The 27,324-nt window shown below is 29.8% G+C and overlaps 1 protein-coding gene across 1 annotated transcript; it reads left to right on the top strand.

The window, feature by feature from the left end:
- On the top strand, positions 1 to 24,419 carry Amacr (Alpha-methylacyl-CoA racemase). Its single transcript, XM_067269439.1, has 6 exons — positions 1 to 341; positions 1,311 to 1,449; positions 7,183 to 7,326; positions 9,622 to 9,782; positions 9,890 to 10,088; positions 23,982 to 24,419. Exons 1-6 carry the CDS (start codon positions 234 to 236, stop codon positions 24,377 to 24,379), a joined length of 1,149 nt encoding a protein of 382 aa, XP_067125540.1. The 5' UTR covers positions 1 to 233; the 3' UTR covers positions 24,380 to 24,419.
- Positions 24,420 to 27,324: the final 2,905 nt, after the last annotated feature.

The following is a 27,324-nucleotide window of genomic DNA, read 5'->3' as shown; positions in this document are numbered from 1 at the left end:
TTTAAAACTTCATAACTGTAGATAAATATACTTAAATTTGTTATCGAAAGATTAAATCGTGCCAATAAACGATAAAAAAGAATACATGATTGAAAGATAAGGGCGATGTTAAATTCTAGTGGTCGAGACGAGAAAATATATATCGAATAAAGGAGGAAATATAACGTTAAAAATCTAGAACAAGTTATCCGTAATTAGTTATTGAACAAAGGAAATAACTGCAAAGTACAGCAATGGCTCTACGAGGTATCAAAGTCATCGAATTAGCAGGATTAGCACCCGCTCCCTTCTGTGGAATGATCCTCAGCGATTTTGGGGCCTCCGTTATTAGAGTTGATAAAGTAAATTTTATAACTTTTCTAGTTAATAATAGGATTTTATTCCTAGAGATCTGAGCTATATGACCGGTTATTTTTGAAATATTTTTTTATATTGGAGACAATAAATCATTTAATTAATATCTGGACAGACTGCCAGATGGCCAAGAGGTCAAGGTGGCAGCCTACTGCTCTGTGATTGAATCTGAACGGGTCAGAAAATCCCCAGGAATTTTTTGGGGGGTGATCCATCTGGATATGTCGAGGCTCCGTCCCTCACCATCCTGCTGCCAAATTGTGGGCCTGGCCAAACCCATAATGAGCTTGCAAAAAGAGGCCCTCTTAGTGCCCATAGGGCAGAAAGAGTAAAAAAAAAAAAAAAATTATCTGGACACTTGCTGTTATAAGATCCATTTATAGAAAAATTTTTGAAAAGTTCTTTATTAATTAAGTAAATAAATTTGAAGATGATCATGTTGCATTGTTTTTTTAGAAAAATTTAGCCAAAAGAATAATTATTGAAGAACTATTTCTTTCATTTGAATTTGAATAGAAGTAACAAATATAATGACAATAAGTTCTTATTTTTAAATTCTTTATACTGAGTTTATATAAAATTTTTAAATATTGTATCTTTCAATTTAGTTTGGTTTATTAAATTAGTTAAATTAGCATCATTTTCAAATTATTTATACAGTAAAACTTGTGAGGAATGGAACTTCTCTAATTTATAAGATGGAAACATGAAAGCCAGAAAATTTTAGTTAGCATCACAGTGAAATTTTTTCTACAAAATAGCCTGTTTGAAGTGGAACCTTCAAACAGGCCAATGGAAAGCATGCTATAAACTTTTAGCCTAATCAGAAAACCTGATTAAGCTGAATGTTTATAGCATGCTATGAAGTTCTGGTTTTTACAGGTTTTACTGTATAAACTATATGTGCATCCATAAATGTGTGTGTTGTATTTACTTATTTGTTGATATTTTAATAGCCAAATTCTCCAGTTGTTAGCGATAAATTGTCTAGAGGGAAACAGTCTATTGTATTGGATCTTCGACAAAAAGATGGAGTTAAAATATTAGAACGGTTATGCAAAACTGCAGATGTCTTGTTAGAGCCATTTCGTAAAGGTAGGTTGTAATATACATAGAAAAAGGTCATTGTATGTAAGAATATAGATTCTAAGTATTTCCTGATATGTATATTTTATTCTCTACACTATGTATTATGAACTATTATTAATTAAAGGTATAAAAATTAAAAGTTTATTTTTTTTAAATATCTTGATATTGATTTAAGAACATACAAAAATATTTTTGTATTGTTATTTAGTAATTAATAAATTTTCTTTTTATTAATTGAATTCTAAAACAGTAAGTGACTTTAATTTAATAAAAATATGAGGCATATAGTTTCAAAAACAGCTAAGTCCATCTTTTAAAAACGTTAGCTAAGCATTTGATCTTATGTATCTTTTGCTCACTTCGGTGACAATTGTTATTTCTTAACTAGTAAAAAACAGAAAGAATGGATAAAAAGGAAGATGAAGATTGGAAGTTAGTTTCCAAATCAGTCACATTCACAACCCTTATGTTCCAGACACAGAAAAAATGGAGTTGGCTGTTTTTTGAAACTACGAGGGTAATCCCAAAAGTAAGGTCTCCTATTTTTTAGAAATACAAAGAAATGTTTATTTTCAATAATTTTTACATAATTCTAAAACTTGAACATTTATCTATTTTTCTACATTACTGCCTTTTCGGTTCATGCATTTTTGTAGGTGCTGTGGCAGTTGTTGTATGCCAATGTCATACCAATTCACCGCCATGTCATGTTAAATTGATTGAAATTTGTTGTCAATTGATGGAAGTGTATGGCGAGTCGTGCATGGATGTCAAAAACATCCGCAAGTGGTGTAGGAAGATTGCAGTTGGTCGTACTGAAATTCACGACAAAGAAAGATGTGGGAGACCATCAATTTCTGACAAGACAGTCGCAAAGGTTGAGCAAACCATGCGTGATAATCAGCAGATCACTCTGGATTATCTCTGCATTTTGGTTCCTGCGGTTTCCCAAAGCACCATTCATAGGATTTTAACAGAAAAGTTGCAATATTGGAAGATGTGTGCAAGATGGGTCCTGTGACATGGTAGTGAGCTGGTATGACATGGGCAAAGAAAAACTGCCACAGCACCTACAAAAATGCATCGACTGAAATGGTGATTATGTAGAAAAATAGATAAATGTTCAAGCTTTAAAATGATGTAAGAATTATTGCAAATAAACATTTCTTTGTATTTCTAAAAAAATAGGAGACCTTACTTTTGGGATTACCCTCGTATATGCCTCATATATAACTTTCTAGTCCAGCAAAAGTTGCTTAAATGAACATTTACAGGTTATTCTGGAAGAAAAGATTGATTTGGAGTGGGAATGAGCCAGTAACTTCTGCTTTCTGTATAAATGCATTAATTTGTCTGGAAGTGAAGATTGAACATAGATCTAGGTAGCATAATTGATAACACACCTGTATGGTAAGCAGAGGTTGTGGGTTCATGTCCCATTAAAAATAGATCTCTCCTTTTGGAATATTTTAGATTAATTATTTAATTCTAAGGATTAAATTTAATACAAGATAGTAATTCAATCATCTGCCTTTAGTCCAAATTACTTAACATTTATATATTTTCATCTTAAATCAAAATAATTGTAAATACAAGGACAACTGAACTTCTATCCAGAACTTCAGTAATTGTGAAGGAACTGTATGTGTTACATAGCTCCAATTGTTTTTTTTCCCTAGGTACTTCCCTTCCACACACTGATGCTTTTCCCATTGTTTTGACAATGATGGCAAACCTAAGAATAAAAGTGATTGTTGGCAAACCAGCCACTAATATAGTCAATTAACTATGTTATTTATGTAATTTCTATTTGTAATTGACTCCAATATACTTTAATTGTTTTCTTTTAATAAAAGCGAGGCAGACGCCCATGGCGTCCCTTGGGCTTAAGGTTGCTTATTTCACACTTTCCTTTCCTCCTTTATTTCCTCTTCCTCTAATTCTACTTTCTATTACTTCTTCCTTCCTTATCACACAGGGCAAAGTCTGTTGCTTACACAGACAGCCCTTCTTATCTTTAAATATAAATAAATAAATAAATAAATAAAAGTATTTTGACTAGTTTCAAAGCATGACTCTGTGTCTGATGAAATCAATAGACTTGGTTAGGAAATTCTGGATCACCTTGCCTGCAATTTAGATCTGTCATCATTTGATTATCACCTGTTTGGCCCATAAAGGAAGCCTTAGGAGACAAGAGCCACTGCATGATGAACTCTCTGAAGTTAGAGAGTTCATCATGTAGTGACTACAACACCAGTCAAAACATCATACTTCTAATTGACACTGACACAAATATTGTATGTACTTACTCCAGCAGATAGCATTTAAACATTTTCAGCAGCATTGAGGAGCCTTTCTCAGGTAAAAAAAGCCCTTCCACAGATAGAACAAGGAAGAATATATTAAAAAAAAAAAAAATTTGTTTTTCAATTCAATTTAAAACAGATTTGGACTATGTAACACACACAGTTCCATTGTCATTACTGCAATTCCAGATAGAAGTTGAACTACCCTTTTGGAATAAAAATCATAAACATTCAAAATAGATTAGAATGAGAATTTTTAAATTAATATGTATAAATAAAGTTTCTATTAAAAATGTAAATTATATATCCAATAATCCAAGATTATTAATAGTTTAATGTAAAGTTAACACCAACAGCATGCCGTATCAAACAAGATATAACTAACAGAATAACTGTAACTTATACTGAAAAAATTTACAAAATTATGCAAGAACTTTTGACAGCTTTCATATCTGTCATCTTCAGGTAAAAACATTTGAAATTCAAATGGTACTTTACAAATCTAAAATAGTTGAGATCAAATACAACTCTAAACCATTAAATGAGTTAAAATGATTCAGATAAAATATAACTTAACAAAAATTTTGTTTAGAAATTATTTTATTTTGTTAAGTTACACTGTATTTGAATCTAAGTATTCTGTTTGACTCTATTTTGATTTGTAAAGAAATCACTGAGGAACTGGAGAAAGAACTGAAAGATAAAAATATCAACATCTTAAAATTACTCTAGCAAGTATTTTTAATGAACAAAAATGTTTTTGACCCAGTAGATTGATTATCATCAGTTGTAAAATATTTAATAGTAATCAAACACAAAATTTTAATTAAATAGAATCTGATTTAAATTTTTTATGTTCAATTCAAAATGCTTTTGTTCATTAAAAATACTTGCTAGAGTAATTTTAATATGTTGGTTTTTTATCTTTTTATTTTGATTTGTATTTGAATTTTCTGATTTTGAAATATTTGCTGTACCAGTAATTACTTACTTTTTTTAATTATGTATGCTAAAGCCTTAATGTAGAATTTAATGTAGCATCTACATCATAACTAACGTAAAATCAATGTTTAATTCTAAAAAAACATCAAATCAGTGCTAAATCTTAAGTCTAATTCAGTATTTATTCTATTCAATATGATATTAATTAAACAATGTAAAACCCAAAAAGCAAAATAGTTGATTAGTTCAAGGAAATTATACCATCATAACTTCATATTAAATAACCAATACACTTACTAATTACATAAAAATATACTGTATATAATATATTGTATATTAATTCTATATTATTAATTCCTGTGTAATTTTATTAATTTGTTTAATGTTAAACTATTACTCAGAAATGACAAACATCCTCTACATTTCAAATGGTGAATTGGTATTTACATTATCCCAGCAAGGAACAAAAATATGATGTCAAGTGGTTGAGTGGGAAAAACTCATTTTCAGAAATAAGAGTGTGTAAGACATAAACAGAATATTGCATATGAAGAGAATTCAAAAATTAATGACAACAGTAACACATTATTACATGTAAATTGTTTTATTATGTTATTCCTGTTACAGACCTTTACATGGGTCACTTGGAAAGTTTTGTCTTCTAGGCTTACTTTTAATAGTCTTTCAAAATACTCTTCACCACACTCAATACATCTTGCTGAAAGTATCATCAAACCATTTCCATTTTTCTTATGGAAGATCAGCACACTCTTGATCCCACACTGCTAGATGCTCGTCGTTGCTGGAAAAACACCTTCCTTTCATACATTTTTTGACTAGAAATAAGTCACAGATGACATTGTCCTGCAAGGTGATGATTTTCTGCAAAGCAACTTTGATCACTTTTGGTGGATTACAGAGTAAAAATGATTACCCATGGAATCTAATTCTATACACTTACAGTTGTTTCTCTGGTACAGTGTGGACAAGATTACATCTTCATTGTCATTACAATATTCAGGACTTTAGCATCTTCAGGCTCTTGTTTAAATTTTCTTGGTCTCTGAGGATCATACATGCCACATGATGGTTGTTGCTTCAGTTTGGTTTGATAAGCTTGTGCATATATTACTGCTATGATTAGGATGTGTCTTAGAGAAGCTCCTCTTTCTCATTGATATGTACTGTTATAGTCATATAGCATTGCCACTGACATGTATTTGATAAAGTGTGGAACCCATTTCAATACAACTTTCCATATTCAAAGAATATCCCTTAGTATAATGCACACCTGCTTCCATAGACACCTATCTTTGCAGACAGTTTCTCATGTATCTATCTTTGGTCAACATCTAGTAAGGCCTTGACTGCCTGTGGCTATTTTTTGATAGCACTGTGGGAATGACCAGTTCCTATTAAGTGATGAGTTTCTCTCTGGCTGTTGCAAAATGCTTTTGCTCACTTGACTACAGTTCTGTAGGTCAAGACTTTATTCTTGCAAGCTTCCTTTACTCTGGTATAAATCCTTGCCATACACTAATCATGCACTACCTGGATTTTTATAAAATTTCATTGTTCCTGTTACTTAAATATTCCTCTGCAGTAGGAATATTTAAGTAACAGGAACAATGAAATTTTATGTGTTTTGCTCTGTGTTGCTCTGTCAACTTTAGCAGATTCTAAGATTATTATAATTGCCTAATCAAATACCTATTGCAGGTAAACACACACCAAGTAGACAACACAATCATTTCCTAGTTTTTGATTTCTTTGGTAGGGGCATTTTGGGATTGAACTGTTATCATTCATTTTTGGATATTTCTTGTAATTATTTCTAATTAAAACACTGTTATTAATCAAAAAATTTAAATGAAATCTTACTATTAGATGAAAAGTGTATTAGAGTCTTTGATTACAAATAATGTTCATTGGCTAAATTGAAAATCTGTTTTGTCAATTTAAAACATATAGTATTTACTTTATATTGATATATTGATATGATATGATTCAAATAAAATATTTTTATGAAAAATTTATTAATATGTGAGTACCCAAGGGTTGTGTAGAATGAAAAATATAACTAAAAAAAAGTATCATCAATACACTTCTAATAAATAAAATAATACAAAGAAAAGAAAACATCATAAATATCAGCTTACAGAACTGTTCCAAGAAAATATCTTAGGACAATTACTGGCACATGTCTTACAATCCTTATATCATTCTTAGGAAATTTTGTGAAATAAAAAAACTTATTTGCACACAAAGTGATATATGAGCTTCCAATCACAGCAAGTTGCCTCCAGCCAGACCTCATGACAGTTTCAATATATTTTAAAATGTTAAGAATAAAAAGTTGTTTGATCCAAAATCAATATAAACTTGAGATTCTTGAAACTTGAGATACAGTATACTTTAAAATAACTCTTTATTATTTCTGAAGATTATTTAAAGATTTCTGAAATGATATATTACTATTTTGAAATAGGTGTTATGGAAAAATTAGACTTAGGACCAAACAGATTACTCTCTTTGAATGAAAAATTGATTTATGCAAGATTAACTGGATTTGGTCAAAATGGACCTTTTTCTAAGATGGCTGGTCATGATATTAATTACCTTGCACTTTCAGGTATGTTTACATAGTCCACATTAACTTTATAATGAATAAGTTTTATTCTTTCAAATGAAAATTTGATTTTATTAATTAATATAAATTTTTAAAATCTTATTAATTACAAACTCATGATGAGTTAAGCTGTAAATTTTTGATTGTGATGTGATTTGTGATAGCTACATTCTGATATTGGTGATTTAAAATATATTTTAAATATAATTTATTTAAATGGGATTATAAACTGTGTTAATGATGTCATGAAATTGCTATGGAGAAAACAATTCTACTTTCAAGCAGAATTTGATTAATAAAAAAGTAATTGAGAGAGTAAAATTTATACATCAAGTGTGGTATCACATACATTCATCTTTGAAACATGCATATCACAAGAATATGACTACTTGGAAATCCTTGAAAGTTCAGACATTTAATTTCAGTTCACAACAAGGAAGTCATAGACAACAAGAGTATTATTTATTTCTAGTGCATTGTAGTAGATAAAACTGTCACTGATAATTATTATTTGAATTGTAATTAAGTAAAGTATTAAATAAAATTTCAATTGTGCTTTGAAATGTTTTTTAGTTCAGTTTTAGTTTTGTTCAGTTTAATTCCATAAAGTGGTGTATATTTTAATATGAATTGGAATATTAAGTTTTTATAAATCAGATTTAAATATCTATTACAGTTGAGCCCACTTGAGAGAGTGCCCTCAGGATTGCTGCATCATGCTCTGTTATCTGGACTTCTCCTTTATACAACATCCAGGGCATTGTTTAACATATTTGAATCTCTCCATCTTAGCTCTATATAACTTACAACATGCTCAGAAGTATTGAAATCCATCACAATTTTACTGTACTTATCAAATAACCAATAAATAAATACACACATAAATAACCATAAGATTATTTTCACTTCTCAGAAATATTGTAGTAGTCCTGGCTGAAAAGATGTGAACACTCTTACTCCAAAGTTTCTGAATGCTCTCTAAATCCTGATATAAACTAGTTGATGCCATTGTTTTTGACATGATATCAGAGGTGATTTTTTGGTCAATGGTCATGTGACTATTTCCCTTCAATGATCTGGTGATGTTGCTTCTTGTAATATCACTCATGACATAGCCTAAAGAAGAATGAACATTTCATCTATCCCTCTACAAACTATTGCTCGGTAGTTTGTAAAATGGCAACGATCAGCGAAAACAATTTGGTGATGTTAGCTTCAGCTGCTTCCATTTGTTGCCTATTTGGCAGAAATTTAATAAGTAAATTAAAATGAAATCAAAGGGGCCTTACAGAGAATGTATTTGCCACCATGATGTATACATAACTTATAATTTCAATAAAATCAATGAATTATTAGATTTTCATAGATGTAAAAATATAATCAGTTTTCTGTTCTGTAATCCCAGCATAGCAAGGACATGGCTGAAATGTGACAAAGATTACAGTACAAAGATGTGCAAGACTTTTGTGGCCCACAGCACATGTTCCTTTCTCACAAACTTTCAAATGTGTTTCAGTATCTCTGATTGTTACCCAAAAATTCAAACTTCGGTCTGAGAGTCAGGGAAGAGTATGACAGAGTGGTGTTGAGTCAATAATTGGGCAATTGATGGCTGACCTTACAATGATTGAATAAGTTTCATTTGACACTGCCTCCAACCGGTTTACTGAAATATCTCATAGTTTGCACTGGGTCTAATGGGACATACAGTAAAAAAATAAATAAGTATAGTGCTGCAAGAATAAAGTTATTTTCTATCAAATTTTATTACAATAATTCAGGGCAATGGCTAGAGCATTTGGCACCAGGAGCAAACTTAAATATGGCGTCTTTTGAATAAAAGTTTTTCATAAGACTGTCACAAATGTAAAAATCATAAAACACTTCTTATTAATTAATCTAATGCATATTATATTTCAATACAACAGAAAAGTACCAAATATTATTAAAAATCACAGTAATGTTTTTGATTTAGTTTCATTTTTATTAAAAATGCAAATACATATAATAATTATAAATACAAAAATACTATAAAAATAATAGAACCTTTTATTATTAACTGCTCTACTTTTCCGTGCTCTGTTAACAGAAGTCCTAATACATGTGAAACATAGGGGAGAATATTGGGAACAAGGAAGAGTGCTATCTTATTAAATCCGATGCTCTGTTAAGTGGACTCAGCTCTCTAATTATAGGCTTGCATTTATTTTTATTATTAATTATAATAATAAAAATGAATGCAAAATTTAAAATGAAACTTTTTATTATATTTTTTGTTTATAATAATTTCATATTTAGGTGTTCTTTATATGATTGGCAGAAAAAATGAAAAACCATATCCTCCTATTAATTTACTGGCTGATTTTGCTGGAGGTGGAATGTTATGTGCTCTTGGAATATGTTTAGCAATAATAGAAAGAAATTCTTCAGGCAAGGGACAAGTGATTGATGCAAACATGGTTAATGAAATTTTTATTTGTTAACAAAATTACAATAAATCATAAAATGATCTGTTGTAAATTCTATATTTAATTTTATATGTTAAATAATTTTTTTTAAAATTAAGGTAGAAGGTTCTTCATATCTAAGTAGCTGGATATGGAAGACTCAAGATCCTTCATCTAATCTTCCAATTTGGGGAAATCCACCAGGGGAAAATTTGTTGGATGGAGGTGCTCCTTTTTATCAAACATACAGAACAAAAGATGGAAAATTTATGGCTGTTGGAGCAGTGGAAGAACAGTTTTATAAAGAATTTTTGAAAGGTATGATAATTACTTAGATTTTTATAAGAGGTGCAACTTCTGTCAATATCAATAAAATTGAAATTAATAAAAGTTTTAGAGCAAAATTGAGACAATGTCCTATATGCCAAGTAGAATGCTGCCCAGCAGTATATTAAGCCAGAAGTAGTTTCCTTACATTTTTCACATATGTTCCAGAAAGTGTACTTGCAGTTTTATGACTATCAAAAACAAAACTGAAACTTGTGTTTCATTTTTTGCTTTATTTCTTTTATAAGATACTTTGATTTTATTTTTTAGGAAGCTTTGTAGCTTGATTGCATGACCTCATAGCAGGTTTTTGAGGCAGATAACTCATGCTTCTGATTGGAAATGGTTGTTTGAATAACAATGTCCTGATAACAAATTGTAATTAACTTTTTGATATACATTAGTAGTAGTGGTTTGGGTGGCACTAATCACAAAATTCTCATAGGATAACATGTATGGGCAGCACTAATCACAAAATTGTCAAATTTTATAAAGTATTACAACTAATTTATTAATACCTTTTGTCATACTTGAATTAAAAAATGTGATTGGCTGATTGTTGATATATATATAAAATTTTAACATACGTTAGAATTTATTTTAATGTCAGGATCGAACATGGAAGCATACGGTTTTATTTTTACCTACGACAGCAACAGAAATTATTTTGTTTCTCCTCGTTTGTACAAGTCTCTGGAAAGCTGTATAGCTGCGGTAAATAATTTTTCACTCGATATTCCTGATAATTTTCCTGTTGTTTTGCGTTATTTTAAAGTTAACGGAGATATATGGAAAGGAGATGGAAAGTTTGGTTTTATAATTGTTGATGAAGATGGAAGAATTAACAAAGTTGGTAATAAATTATATTATTCGTTTGAAGATTGTTCGGATGTTATGAGAGAAGTTTACGTTGAAAAGAATAAAAAGAATATATTAATATTTAGAGAGATAAATTGCGGATTGAGACATTATAAATTTGCTAAAGTTCGTAAAATCAATTGATATGTATTTTAAGCATCCGAGTAACTGTATAATCGCCAGACCATCGCAATGTGGAAAGACTACGTTAGTAAGAAAAATTATTCGTTGTAAAATTTATGATAAGCCATTAAAGAAAGTTTTATGGTGTTATTCTGTATATTTGCCATTTTTTCGAGATGAAAAAGGTATTACATTTATGTATGGCTTACCTGAATCTGTGCAAGGATGGGATTTAGTAATAATTGATGATTTGATGCACGAACTCAGTTCAAAAACTGCATTTCTGTTCACGACGGAGTCTCACCATTATAATGTAAGCGTGATCCTGATAATGCAAAATCTGTTTCCAAAAAATCGAATTATGAGAGATATTACTTTAAATACACATTATTTGATTTTGTTTAAAAATAATTGTGATGAAAGTCAAGTAAGCTGTTTAGGACGGCAGGCCTTTGCAGGAAAATGTAATTTTTTTATGGATGCGTATAAAAAAGCGACAGAAAAGGATTTTGGTTATTTGTTACTGGATTTTCATCTTAAAACAGACAAGAAACTTTCGGTGCGGGATTCGTGTTTTCCAGATGAACAAGGTATTTATTGGATATATTTACCGATAAAATGAAGAATATAAAGAAAAATTATCATATGTTGGCACTTTTAGCCAAAACTACTCCCTCTCAACGAAGAGCGATATTGAAAGAGGCTACTCTCGATCAAGTTAAAGTTTTGTGCGAAATATGCAATAATTTGAGGAGAGGAATTATAGAGAATTATTAAAAAGGAAAGGAATTTTTCCATATTCCTATTTTAAAAATAAGCAAATATTAGACGAAAAACAATTGCCTCCTAAAGAATGTTTTTATAACGAGTTATTGCAAGAAAATATTACTGACGAAGATTACGATCATGCCCAATTAGTTTGGGAAAAATTTAAATGTAAAACTTTTAAAGACTATTTAAAATTATACCAATATGTTGATACTATATTATTGGCAGATATATTCCAGAATTTCAGAAAATTAAGTTTAATGTATTATAATTTAGATCCTGTATATTTTATAACTGCACCTGATTTAACATGGAATTGCGGTTTAAAAATGACAAAAATCCAATTAGAATTATTCAGCGATGTGGATAAAGTACTTATATCATTGAACAGGCCATGAAGGGAGGAATTAGTTTAGCAGGGAAAAGATTTGCGCGAGCTAATAATCCATTAATACCACAAACATATGATAAAAATCAACCCCATAATTATATTCTGTCGATAGATGCAAATAATCTTTACGGGTTTGTAATGAGCGCATACTTACCTGTAAATAATTTTAGATGGCTACACAAAGACGAAATAGACGCTTTAGACATACCTAATATATCTGATAAAAATAGCATAGGATATATCTTAGAAGTTGATTTAAAATATCCCGAAACTCTTCATGATAGACATAACGATTTACCGCTTGCTGCCGAGCACATTACCATCCCGTACGATTTATTATCTAATTATCAAAAAACAGTATTAAATAAATTAAATTTAAAATATGCCAATACTAATAAAAAATTAACTCCCACTCTTTTCGATAAAACAAACTATGTAGTTCATTATAGAAATTTAAAATTTTATCTAGAAGAGGGTCTGATAATAACTAAAATTCATAGAGTATTGGCATTTTGTCAAAGTCCATGGCTTAGAAAATATATTCATTTTAATAATAAAAAAAGACAAGAATCAACTAATGATTTTGACAAATCATTTTTTAAATTAATGAATAATAGTTTTTTTGGAAAAACCTGCTGAAAATGTAAGAAAGCGTATTAATTTAAAAGCAGCTACAACATTAAATCAATATCGTAGATATCTGTCTAAACCGTCTGTAGAAAAGTTTCAAATTATAAATGACAATCTCACAATTTTTAAAATGAAAAAACCTAATTTAATTTTAGATAAACCAATTTATATAGGTTTTTGTGTATTAGAATTAAGTAAATTGCATATTTACCAAACATTTTATAAAATATTTAAAAATAGATATGGTGAAAACGTACGATTATTATACACCGACACCGATTCTCTGACACTTCAAATATATACAAACGACGTATACGAAGATTTTAAATCATTTCCTGATATTTTTGACTTTAGTAATTATCCTAAAACTCACAAATTATATAACGAAACAAACAAAAACAAACTGGGTTATTTTAAAGATGAAACTCAATCAAAACCAATAATTGAATTTTGCTCCCTAAAACCAAAAATGTATTCTTATATTTTCGATAAACAAAATAAAAAAACTGCTAAAGGTATTAAAAAATCTGTTATAAAAACATTTAATCATGATAAATATAAAGAAGTGTTATTTAATACAGAACTATTAAGACACCAACAATATGGAATTAAAAGCAAAAATCATGTAGTAACAACATATCTACAAAATAAAATATCACTGTCCCCATTTTACGATAAAAAATTCATTTTAGATAATGGAATAGACGTACTATCGTTTGGTCACTATAGTTTCTACTTTTAATTTGTAGATCTATCATCATCATCATCACAATATGGCTTTTTAATAGTATATAAAAGAAAATATACTTATGTAATACACAGTATATGTAGTAAAACCTACCCATGTTTAAAGCAGACATGTATTAAAGCAGCATCGTTGAAAATGCCGAATAATAAAACATATAAATGTAAATTTTTCGTAATAAACGATAAAATAACATTACCGGTTTTTGACTAATATTTTATAAAATGTGAATGTATGAAATGTAATAATAAATAAATATTTTATTTTTCTAGAAATTATATATTTTAAAAAACTAAGCAAAAATGTAAAACTTCCGAAAAAGATGTCTACTGGAGCGGCAGGATATGATATTTTCTGTGTTAACGGGTTTGAAATAAATCCGAATGAACAAAACTTAGTTTTTGTCGATCTGGCTATTGAAATGCCGCAAAACTGTTATGGCCGCATTTCTCCAAAATCTTCTGTGTCTTTGAAGAAAATTATAGTAAACGCTGGAGTTATCGATTCCGACTATCGGGGAAATAGTGGAGTTCTATTATATAATTTCGGACCAGAAATTATTGTGTTTGAACCCGGAACAGCCATTGCACAATTAATTTTCGAAAGGATCTTGCATCCCACGTTTTTAGAAACAAATTCATTGAACAGCACTGGCAGAGATGAAAAAGGCTTTGGAGAATGCACCAATATTCTTTTTTCTCAAAAAAGTTTTGAAGATTGTAGCGATATTGTTTTTTCTCAAAGATTGTAGCGATATTGTTTTTTTTTCCCTGAAAAATAAGTTTTGTAGTCGGCTTAAATCATGTACCAAATATATGTACTCTGTTTAGATCTATATTAATGTAGTCTCAATTAATGTACTCTATATTAATGTACTCTCAATTTAAAAACTGTATTCAAATAATGTAATCAAATAAAAAAATGTTTATTTATTTCTTTGTAGTTAATGAACCACCTCCCATTGACTGGGAAACTTTCTCATCTTTGCCTATCGATGAGAAAACAATAAGCCAATTTCAAAATTTCGTACACTGGGAAACAATCAGCAAGCGACGCGATCTATCTGAAAAGTTTATTTCGGATTACGCAAATAAATTAAATTGGGAACACATATGGAAAAATTACAAATTTCCTACCACATTTATTATATCACATCTTGATTATGTAAAATGGGATTTAATTTGCGAATATCAACAATTAGATGACCGTTTCCTAGCAAATTTTTCAAATCATCTTGATTGGAATAAAGTCGCCAAATTCCAATCTCTTTCAAAAGAATTTATTATTCTCTTCATACGTAAATTTGATATTAAAAAAATTTTAAAACACCAAAAATTAAGTACATCAACTTTACGCCAAATACAAGACCATCTAAATTGGATTTTTGTTTCTCGTTATCAAACCCTTGACCAAGAATTTATTGACAAATTCCAAACTAAACTTTCTTGGTGTCATCTTATTAAATATCAAAATTTAAGCAAGGAATACATTGTTAGCAATCGCGAAAATTTATTCCTGTACTTAATGTCAGAAATGTGTCTTTGTTTAGAAAAACTGAAGGAAAAATTGTAAACTATACTAACAATTTCGATGTTTTATTATATTTCTGTAATACGAAGTAAAAATAAAAAATCTTTCAAAATAATTTCAGTGTTATATTATTTCAAATCACACTCACTTCGTGATGTAACTTACTTTATTTGACAATTTTGTGATTAGTGCTACTCATACATGTTATCTTATGGAAATTTTTGTGATTAGTGCTGCCCATACATGTTATCCTATGAGAATTTTGTGATTAGTACCACCCAAACCACTACTACTTACATTAGATGCTTTTATTTTATATTGGACATTTCATCCAATATGGTTATTTTGGAAACTGGTTAATTTTTAGTTTTGACATTATGCAAAATCAGTATGATTCCATTTTTTTTAAATATTTGTATAAATGCAAAAAATTTTTATGAAATTATAAAAAGTATACTGATATCATTCTAATATATACAGTAAAATCTGTTTAAAATGGAACCTTAATAAAATGGAAACCTGCCTAAGAGGAAAGAATTCTTCAGAACAGAGCAGTTTTCTGTGTTAAAAAAAATACCTGTTCAAAACAGAATCTGCCAAATTGGAAAAAATATTCAGTACCATGCAAGTCAGGTTTACACAGGTTTTGCTGTACTACAACAGAAACTATCCTTATAAAATGTATAAAATTACAAATAAATGTTATAATCTTATTTTATCCACTAGTACATATCTATTAACAGGACTTATTAAACTGGCTTTAAGGATACAGCAACTCAGTTTCACAGATTAGAAAATTGTTGTTTTATTTAATTTACCTGGACACATACATGTTAATATTGTGTTTCGGACTTGTTCATCTTTCATCAGCAGGTGACACATTCTACATTAAAAATTAAAAATAATAAAATTTTTTGTACAAAATTTAAATTTACCGACAATAATAATATAAAATTCTTACAATTTCAGGGCTAATTCTTTCCATCAAGCAATTAAATTTAAACACCATTAACAGAATCTTTTTAAACAAATCCCTATATTAAAACATAAATTATTAGGTTAAACATTAACTTTACCACATTTTGTATATTTAAACTCTATTCCAAAACTTACATCTCTGATTGTTCTCCTTGACTTACACTTCGTCTCAACCTGTTTCGATCGTTCTCTTTACACGTCACACCCAAAATCTGTCATGAAGTCTAAATTTCTATTTAGACTTCATGACAACTGTATTTACCAGACCATGAAGTCTAAATAGAAATTTAGACTTCATGACAGATTTTGCAGTAAATTTTCAGCAGTCTTTTCCCAATTTTTTACAATTGCTCAGTTTCTTAGGAGTTAAATTATGGCACCATCATAACAACTACATAATTTTTAGAATTATTAAATTTTCATTACTAGGTAGTAAAAAACAAAATGTTGTATATAATTTAGTAAAAATATCTAAAAAAATCTGTAATTTTTTTATTTTGAAATTTTGTATAATAAATACAACCAATCCCAGAATTACTTCAAATATCAAATGAACAGCCAGATTACTTTATTGTGCTGTTAAAATTAAATAATTACTAAGTAATTTGGCAGGAAGTAGACAGTTAGGCTGTTGTCTCTTATTAAATTTAATGATTATAAATAAATAAATAAAATTTAATTTTAGAATATTTTGGAAGGAAAGGTCAGCCTGGGGTAGGGCTCAGATCCACAACTCCTGCTTTCTGTATTGCCAGTTACGCTACCTGAATCTTCATCTGCAATGTTTCTGCCCAGTAAACAGGAGTTGTGTATCCGAGTCTGCTCTGGGTCCATCTTTTCTTTCAGAATATTCTAAAATTAAATTTATTTATTTATGATTATTAAATTTAACAAGAGGTGGCAGCCAAACTGCCTACTTCCTGTCAAATTACTTAGTAATTATTTCATCTTAATAGCCCAATAAAGTAATCTGGATGTTCATTTGATATTACAATTTTGTATATATGAAAGATAAGAGTGAGAGGAAAAGTGGCATAAATTTCAAAAAAAATTTTCTTTATTAAAAATACAAAACAGTATTAATTCAAACTAAAAGGATAATAAATGTCAATAATATGCAAGTAAATATATTCTATTTATGTATTTAATTTAATAAAATAAAATTTAAACATTAGTTAAAAAATTATATCAATAATATATTTAAGTTACACTTTTTGTTACTTGTGTCACTTTTCCACTGAATCCCTCATATACTATGAAAAAAATTAATGTCATTGAATAAATATGCAAATTTATTTTTAACTTGATTTCAAACAAAAAATTGAAAAATTGATGAAAATTATTTGTGTATAAAAAAGTAATTTTTGTAATTAATAATTTTATCAAAAATTTTTATGATTAACTAGCTGACCCGGCCACGCGTTGTTGTGGCTCAAAATGTATCTATTATAAATGTGTAACACTTCCCCTGTGGGGGGAATTTCAAAAAATCCCTTTTTAGTGTATATTCTGTTGACGTCACCTATTAAAACGCAATTAAAAACGCAAAAAACCGCATGTAAAATAGTATAAATAGAAGCCGAGTTCTTCACAGTAAGCCTTAATCCTGTCCCTTTCCCCGCTGGGGAATTTCAAAAAATCCCTTTTTAGTGTATATTCTGTTGACGTCACCTATTAAAACGCAATTAAAAACGCAAAAAACCGCATGTAAAATAGTATAAATAGAAGCCGAGTTCTTCACAGTAAGCCTTAATCCTGTCCCTTCCCCCCCGTAGGGAGAATTTCGACATGTATATTATATAAAAACACGTGCATATTTGAATGCAACGTTGTGTCAAAATTTCAAAGGAATCGGTAGGAACAAACAAACATTATATTTTATTTATATAGATAGATAGAAAATGATCTTCTTTAGTCCATTCTCACAGAAAAGCATAATGCCTCACAGAAAAGCAAACTTAAGTCGTCAGAAGTTAGCGCCATCTGTTGGACATGAAAGCCTTAATCCATATATAAATATATTTTTGAAAGGGGGGAAATGGTGATCTTCACATATGCCACAAACCTTCGTGGGAATGTATTAAACAACTTCCCAAAGTTTCATGGCAATCGGATAAATGGTGTGGTAATGCATGAAGGACAAACACACACATTCGTTTTTATATATATAGATAATATACTGAGAAAAATATTAAAAATGTTTCTACAAAGTAAAAAAGTTTTTGAATAATTCTGAGGTAAATATATGTTTTGAAAAAAAATTTCTGAAACCACTATGTTTTATTTACATTTTGCTGCCAATGGTATCCACTAATAATTATATACAATATTAACTATTTGAAGTGTTGGCTTAGGAAATAGAATCATCACTTTTGTATTACAGTAAGTTACAAAATACATTTTCATGGTCTGTCAAGGACAACTGTATTTACCAGACCCCTGGATCTGAACCATTCTGGTAGCACAAATTGGATCACTAAATGTTGTTACAGAAAATAATGCACAGTGATATTTGCCATTTTGAATGCTCATTGCCAAATGGCATTACATTCAGTGTAAGTGTTAGTTCACAAGTGTATCATTTACTATACATCCACAAGAGCCGAATTATCGGGCTAGAGTTGGCTATAATAAATAAATAATTAATAAGACAATTTGGCACTAGAGCTTGGCATTAGGCGCCATCTCTTACTAAACTTAATAATTATAATTAAATTAAATAAATAATTTTAATAATTTGGAACTGGAGGAAAAGAAATCGGCCCGAAGCGGGACTCGAACCCGCAACTTCTGCTATCCGTGCAGACACGTTACCAGTTACGCTACCCGGACCTTCAGTCCGATCGCCTCCTCCAGTATATATAAGCTAACACGACGACCATCGACGGTCATTACAATGCCGGCTGGGGACACATCAAGTGCCCACATCCTCCCAAGGCACTCAATCGGCCATCGCAACCCCGGCAAGGTGTATAAATATAAATAAATAACGACTAATCCGTTACAAAGCTATACATCCACAAGAGCCGAATTATCAGGCTAGAGTTGGCTATAATAAATAAATAATTAATAAGACAATTTGGCACTAGAACTTGGCGTTAGGCGCCATCTCTTACTAAACTTAATAATTATAATTAAATTAAATAAATAATTTTAATAATTTGGAACTGGAGGAAAAGAAATTGGCCCGAAGCGGGACTCGAACCCGCAACTTCTGCTATCCGTGCAGACACGTTACCAGTTACGCTACCCGGACCTTCAGTCCGATCGCCTCCTCGTTACCAGGTCCGGGTAGCGTAACTGGTAACGTGTCTGCACGGATAGCAGAAGTTGCGGGTTCGAGTCCCGCTTCGGGCCGATTTCTTTTCCTCCAGTTCCAAATTATTAAAATTATTTATTTAATTTAATTATAATTATTAAGTTTAGTAAGAGATGGCGCCTAACGCCAAGCTCTAGTGCCAAATTGTCTTATTAATTATTTATTTATTATAGCCAACTCTAGCCCGATAATTCGGCTCTTGTGGATGTATAGCTTTGTAACGGGTTAGTCGTTATTTATTTGTATCATTTACTGTCAGTTGTCTATTTTGCTAGAGTGAAAAAATATTGCCATGTGGTGAAATTTGCATTATGTAGCATAAATCATATATTATTTAATGTTTCCAATGAACTGGTGTCTTAGAACTTAATTGCCAAATCTGATATTTTTAATATTAAATGATTACAATCACAGAAAAATTGTTACTAATGATGAATCAACATTTTAACTTAAAATGATTTTTAATTTTATTTATTTTAAATTTAAGGTCTGTAAGGAAATTATACATACACTTGAAATTCATGTATAATTTCACACAATGTTTATTTATACCAATTTAAAAATTATTAAGCTCATTATTATAAAATAATTATTCACAAATACATCATATTTATAAATAAAAATATTCAAATTTCTGAGTGATGATTTAATGTAAAATTGCAACTGAATCTGCTGTAAAATAATTATACATACAATAGTAAATTTATCCTTTTACATAAAGGTTTAATAATTAATATAATTTCCTTTGCTTTAAATTAGCTTGTAATTCCTGTTGGGCATTGATTCTGCTAAGTGTTCAGTTTGCATAAGTTTATTTTATCCCAGCAAATGTCAGTTCATCAGTGGTTGTGTATTGTTTGTCATTAGCATAAACCATTCAAGAGAGCATTGCCCACACATTTTCCATGGAATTTAAGTCTGGGCTATGTGATGGTCAGTTCATTACATCTATTTTTAGTTCTTTAAACCAGTTTTTGGTAGATTTAAATACATGTCAGGAAACATTGTCTTGATGAAATAACAACACATTTCTTGAATTAGTGGTCCAAATGGAATAAGTTGTTCAAATAACATAGAATGACTTCAGAAAAATATCAAAATATCATCAATTATGATAATATCTGCTTTGCCATTAAAAGCAAATGCTGACCAAACCATGATTCCACCACCTCCCATCTGTCTGCTAAAATATCCCTTTGGTTGCTTTCTCATGCCAATAATACCTATTACCATCTAGTCCACCCAGATTAAACTTTTTTTTTATCTGGAAACACTGCATTTTCCCAACTCATTCCTGATTTTGCTCATTCTAATCTGTTTTGTTTGAGGTCATTTGTAAGCTTAGGTTTTGTCTTGAGTTTAACACAGGCAACATTATCATTATTTTTGAAAACATTTAGCTAATGTTGAATGAGACATTTTTGATGACAAACTAGCAGTAATGGCATGTGTAGACATTCCTTGTGAGGTGGCAAGATGGAAAACTCTTCTTTTCTTTTTCTCACTTAAAGCTTGTTTCTGACTAGATTATTTATTTATCTCATATTGATCACCTTTTGTAATAGCATTTTGAATTGCTCCAATAGCTCTTTTCAGAAGTGTTGAAATCTATAAGATTTTCCTTGCCTATGATAAAAAAAGATTTTTCTCACTTCGTTTTTGCTCAATTTTTTCCTTGTGGCATTTTGTAAAAATTTAAGTCATAATGATACAATTATTATGTGAAAGAGGGTAAATGATGTGCATTTTAATTTGCATATTGCTTATTAAGTGCATTCAATTATTTGTAATACACACTATATTTTACAACAGGTTTGGTTGCAATTATATTACGCTAGCTGGACCTCCAGTCCGATCTCCTTTTCCAGCATATATAAGCTATCGTTAGCTTATATACGCTGGAAGAGGAGATCGGACTGGAGGTCCAGATAGCATAACTTGCAATTATATTAATTCATCACTCAGAAATTTGAATATTTTTATTTATGAATATGATGTATTTGAGTAATTATTTATTATAATGAGTTTATTGATACCAATTTAACAATTAATAAACATTGTATGAAGTTATACACAAATTTCAAGTTTATGTATAATTTCTTTACAGATCTTATTAATGTATAAACAATACAATTATCAAAATTCTGTTTAAATTTAAAAATTATTTTAATAAAATAATTTTTAAAGAAATTATTAATATTAGGAGAAAAAGTTTCAGAAATAAATTAGAATATTTAGGAAGCAAAAATTTAGAAAGTTTAGAAATGTTTAGAAATGTAAAAAATCCCTCTTTTTGCGGTATCTAGATAATGTGCTCTACTTATATTATTGTTTTTTCCATATGAATGCTTATGAGAAGAGAACAACAAAAAAAAATAAATAAAAAAAAAACACACACATTCTCCTCTCTTTTCCATTCTCTGAAGCATGAACTGGCCTTAAATGTTTTCGGGACATTTAAGGCCAGTTCATGCTTCAGAGAATGGAAAAGAGAGGAGAATGTGTGTGTTTTTTTTTATTTATTTTTTTTTGTTGTTCTCTTCTCATAAGCATTCATATGGAAAAAACAATAATATAAGTAGAGCACATTATCTAGATACCGCAAAAAGAGGGATTTTTTACATAACATAACTGTAAATGGCATATATAAGAACCAATAGACAGCAACCATATTACATTGTAAAGTGGTCTTAATGAATCTCCTTGGAAAATGCCTTGCCTTATGTGTATTTGGTTTGTTTTGATGTATGTGCCGTGAAGTCTGAGGTGTTATGTTGTAACACACCATCAACTGCCATAAATCATCGGCACCTAACACCTTCCTCTAGGGCCAAATTTATTTGTAATTTATTATTATTATTGCCAAATTATAGCCTGATGATTTATGGCAGTTGATGGTGTTATTGCAATGTATCAGGTTTAGTAAAGTTGTTTATATTTATGTGTAGTGTTGTTTACTAGTATTGCATGATGTTTTCTAAAAAATATAATGTTGGATTTATTTTGTATGGATGTAATGTATGTGATAACCATGAATGTACGATGCTGTCAAATGCTTTCCTATAATCCATGTATGTTATGTTTAAATTTCTGTGTTGTTTGTGTACTTGTTGAAGAATGACTAAATCTATGAATAATTGTTCTTTGCATCCCATTTGGCTTCTGTGACAGCCTTTTTGTTATTCTGTGTTGCTCTATGTGATGGTACAGTAGTAACCAGGGATTACAAGGGAACAATTGCACTCCCTGCTACTAATATCCATTTTTTTAAAAACTGAAATTACTTTTACATTTACCTGTATACAAAAACTAAAGCCAGTCACCAAATAAGTATAAACTTAAAAACCATAGTCTTAAAATATTTAGTAACATTATGAAAGGGAAAAATCATATTTTATTGTCACATGAAACTAATGACTCAAACCTGTGTGATTTGTTCAGTGTCAATGTATTCATGTAATTATTATTTTTATACCAGATTTATTTGCTTTAAACCAATAATATACAAGAAGTGACAGGTTTAAAATATATATAATTTGTGTATTTTGCATGCAGTTTATTCTAATAATATTCCATACTATTATGACTGATGCATAAAATGAATATTTTGTAGAGTGTAGGAGGCATGTGATTGGTCTATATTGTGTATGGTCTTTGATGATGTTTTTTTGTTTTATGTATATGATGCCCTATGTAAGAAATTTTAGCATGTCTTATGGATTATTGATTGTTTGAGTGAAATGTTTGGCTAGTTCCTGTTGCAGAGATGTAAACTTTTCTTACTAAAGATTGTGAATATTGTCTGCACCTGATTTCTTCCAACTCTATTCTTTGTACTATATGTGGATTGGATCAAAGAGCAGACAAATAGTCTGAGTTGTTTTTCTATTGTTGTGCCATTGATCTGTGATTATGTGGTGGGCTTGATATAGTTGTCTGTTGAAAAGTGGTTCATTGTTTTTGTAGCATTTGGGCTTTGTACAGTACCATTTCAGTCTTTGTGACTTGGCTGCTAGTTTGTTTGAGTATGTCAATGTATTCCTGTACAGGCACATTGTGTTGTTTGTGCTGTGTGTTTAAGAAAATAATCTCTTTCATTAAGTTTAGTGTTATGTTGTTTTTAGTGTATTGTATCAACTTGCCTTTCTAATGTTATGTATTTGTGTTTCTAGTCTTCTTTGCCATGCTTGTATTTGTTTTGACTGTGCCTGTTTGTGATTGTAGTTTAAACTACATTCTCAAACAGCTGTGGTATGTACTATAACTACAGTAATTGTATTAGAATACACTAATATATGCATGTCTGAGCGTTGATTCTGGTTGAATGTGTTTTGGTAATGCTTGCTTGTATTTAGGTAGTGTAGTCTTCCTTACTTGTTTTGATGTGTATATTTTGGATATTTACAGTCTGTGTGCAGGTTTAGCCTGTGTATTTATTGAGTATATTCTTGAAATTTAAACTAAACTTTTGTTTTAATTCACTTTGTCTAAATTTAAAGTTCAACAGCAAAATTATTTTATGTCTTTGATTTCCTTTTACAGGTTTGAATCTATCAGAATGTGATTATCCTCAATTTGGCAGCTGGGAAAAAAGTCAAAAGAAGTTTACAGAAATATTTGAATCAAAAACACAAGAAGAATGGTGTAAGATATTTGATTATAAAGATGCTTGTGTAACTCCAGTTCTTTCAATGAAAGAAGCCCCTTTTCATGTTCATAATGATGCACGTAAATCTTTCATGAGTTTAGATGGGCAGAATTATTTTCCTCAGCCCGCTCCCATTTTGTCCAGGACACCTGGCATTGTAGCTAAAAAAGAGCCATTATATGGTGAGCACACTATCGACATATTGACCAAAATCGGATACAATGACGATGACATAAAACAGTTCTTGAAAAATGGTGTAGCAATGTCTAATAATATTACTTCAAAATATTAATTTTATATATGTAATTGTAATTTGAAAAATATAATAGAATATAATACCATTCTGAAAAAATTTATATTTTTAAACAGAATAATATATTTTGTTAATAATAAGTGTAAAATGTTTTCAATTATTAAATTGTATTTTTTAAATAAATAATTGTGTTTGAAAATAAAAATATCTAAAACAATAATAAATAGATTATTTATAGCTTCTTAAGCAAATATTCTTTAAATAATAATTTCTTATTTTGAAAATTTCATTTTAGAAAAATGTTGTTTAGGTCTTGAATTTATGATTAAAGTAAAAATAAAAATGAATGTATTTTCATCTATTCCATTACTTCTAAACTTAAAAAATTTATTCAAGAAAAGTAAATTAACAGTTCCAATATAAAGTATAAATTCAATTTTTAATAATTTAAGAGCAAAGTGATTTTGAAGTAGACTAAAACTACAAAATGTGAATTACATATTCATAAATATATATGGAAAACTAAGTACAATAGAATCTTGCTAATCTGGCACTAGTAAAAACCAGCTATTGCAAGATTACTGGAATTTAGGGAGTAGAGTAGGTAAATAAAACATGCATGTATTACATGCAAGTTGTCATAACCTGTATTATTAAATCTTTTAATATGCAGAAATTAATTACAGAAAACTACATACAGTATTCTAAGGTTAACTAAAATGTACTTTTATATGCTATTATGTATTTTGTATCAAAAAAGTTGCTTAGAAAAACAGTTTTCAATATTTGTTTCTCTCTTTGCAACTATCCTAGCCTTAAATACTTTCTCATAATCTTTGCAAAAGCATGGCTTCTTCAGCAGGAATTCTATTTGCTCCTTTTCAGATTTCACAATTATTAAAGCTTTCTAAGGCAACATCTGGTTTAATGATTATAGAACTTGGTGTATCAGTTTCACATATAGCTGAATGATCTTCCATCATCACATCTTCACATATTTCATTATCTGTCATAAATTAGTTACTCTCAGTGTGCCTTGTCAACCAGTCTCTCATTTCTTGTTTGCTTTTTTGAGGTGGTTGTGTCTTAATATTCCAGCAAATCAATAATGAATAGACAGCATGTTATGTTAACACATCATCAGCATGTTATGTTAACACATCTATGTTTGGCCATTTTCTTCCATGAAAACCTGATCACACTGGAAAGAATAGAGTTCAAAGAATCAGAGAAAACTGCATTTTTCAAATTTAATTCATTAAGACCTAGCCTAATGTCTCCAACTTTGGTGATTATGTCCAATAGAAGTTTCTTTTTGTAACAACTTTTTACCATTTGTATGACATTTTGATTATTGGTTGAAATAATGATGTGCAGTTGAGTGGCAAAAACATTGCTTGAACCATACCATCGCTAGATTTGAGATAAACTCCGTTTAGATGGCCAGGAGTATTATCCAACACCAAGAAAGTCTTTTCAGATAATTTATTAATTTTCATAAACTTTCTACACCTGGAACGAACTCTTCATAGAACATCTCACAAAAATCTTCCATAGTGACTCAACTTTTTGACTGATTTTTTGTGCATACAAGCAAAAAAAACTTTTTTAAAGCTCTAGGATTTTTAGCTTTACCAATGACCAACAATTCAAACTTGTGTATTCTGGTTGCATTGACATAAATGTGATTTTATCCTTGCTTACCTTCTGACCTGGGTCACTTTGGGCAACAATCTCCAAACCAGTCCACCAATGTTTCTGGTGGTATCAAAAAGATGAAAAAACTCCAAAAACTGGATATATTTACTAAAATTAATACCAAAAAGATGTTTTATAAATATATAACATCTCAAAGCCCGATGTATTAATACTAAACCAAGGGACAGCCTTAATCAGGCTATTTTATGCAACAATTATATAGCAATATGCCCTAATAATAAATTAAAACACGAACGCTATTAATAAAATATGTAAATGCTATATAATAAACTGAAGCTACAATAGCGTTCGTGTATATAATAAATATACACGAACGCTATAAATAAAATATGTAAATGCTATATAATGGCATTTACCGGTCACACACCGTCGACTTTAGCATTTTAAATATGGCCGCCAGATCCGTGAGATTTATGCATGATTCGTGATAAGTTCCTTTTTCATCTGAATCATCGATATTCCAATCTAATTCTTAGGCTTCGTTGATTCCACACACTTCTCGGATGCCATGGTTAATTAATTAAGTTGAACAGAAAGGCTTTGCGTATTTTTAACAGCTGTCGTTACTTAACATAGATGTTTGATTTAATTATAACAGTTGCGAAATTTAACACATTGCTAACGTAAGATTGTATTCTTTGTTCAGAAGCTTATTTTAAACTTTTTACTTCATATTTTGTTTGAATAAATTCAAATATCTGCAGATAAAAAGCATATCAGACATATTATGCTTTATAAATTTCGTAAAGGATATAACGCCGAACATTAAGAAACTTTTTTTAATGTGTATGGGGAAAATTCTCCCGAACTTCCATGTCAAGTGTGGTTAAAAGTTCCATTCGGGAAATTTTGAACTAAAAGATACAAAACGTTAGGGGCATCCAAAGCTGTTGATGCAGAAAAATTGCGGGAAGAAATTGTTAAAACTCGACAATTAACACACTACATAGCCTATATACTCGTATATAACCGAACACATAAAAATAAAGCAGAAAAACCAGAGCGAAAGATGACAGTTTGCGTTTACACTTTGAGCTTGAGCGCATTTTTCACTGCGCACGCAATTCGAACTCGGAAGCGAATTTTTGTCGGATTTAGCGTTCAAAATACGCTGTATTTCAGGACAATTGATATTAAAATTAATTGTCCTGCAATATATAAAAATGTATTGTAAAATAAATGAGTTTAGTGACACGTATACACAGGATATAGCCCAGCAGTTATCTAGAAATTATAACACCACAAAGCAGTAAACAATTATTTTT

This window comes from Centruroides vittatus, unplaced genomic scaffold (assembly GCF_030686945.1).
Source record: "Centruroides vittatus isolate TY-2023 unplaced genomic scaffold, ASM3068694v2 contig_350, whole genome shotgun sequence".
NCBI classification, from domain to species: Eukaryota; Metazoa; Arthropoda; class Arachnida; order Scorpiones; family Buthidae; genus Centruroides; species Centruroides vittatus.
The sequence above is the reverse complement of the archived record's forward strand: the minus strand, read 5'-3'. Positions and strand labels throughout refer to the sequence as shown.

What these genes read in the sequence shown, in the direction of transcription:
- Amacr (XM_067269439.1), top strand. Translation starts at nt 234, where the DNA reads ATGGCTCTACGAGGTATCAAAGTCATCGAATTAGCAGGATTAGCACCC. An exon ending in TAATTACCTTGCACTTTCAG is followed by an intron (nt 7,327 to 9,621) that starts GTATGTTTACAT and finishes TTTCATATTTAG; the next exon opens with GTGTTCTTTATATGATTGGC. An exon ending in TTATAAAGAATTTTTGAAAG is followed by an intron (nt 10,089 to 23,981) that starts GTATGATAATTA and finishes TTCCTTTTACAG; the next exon opens with GTTTGAATCTATCAGAATGT.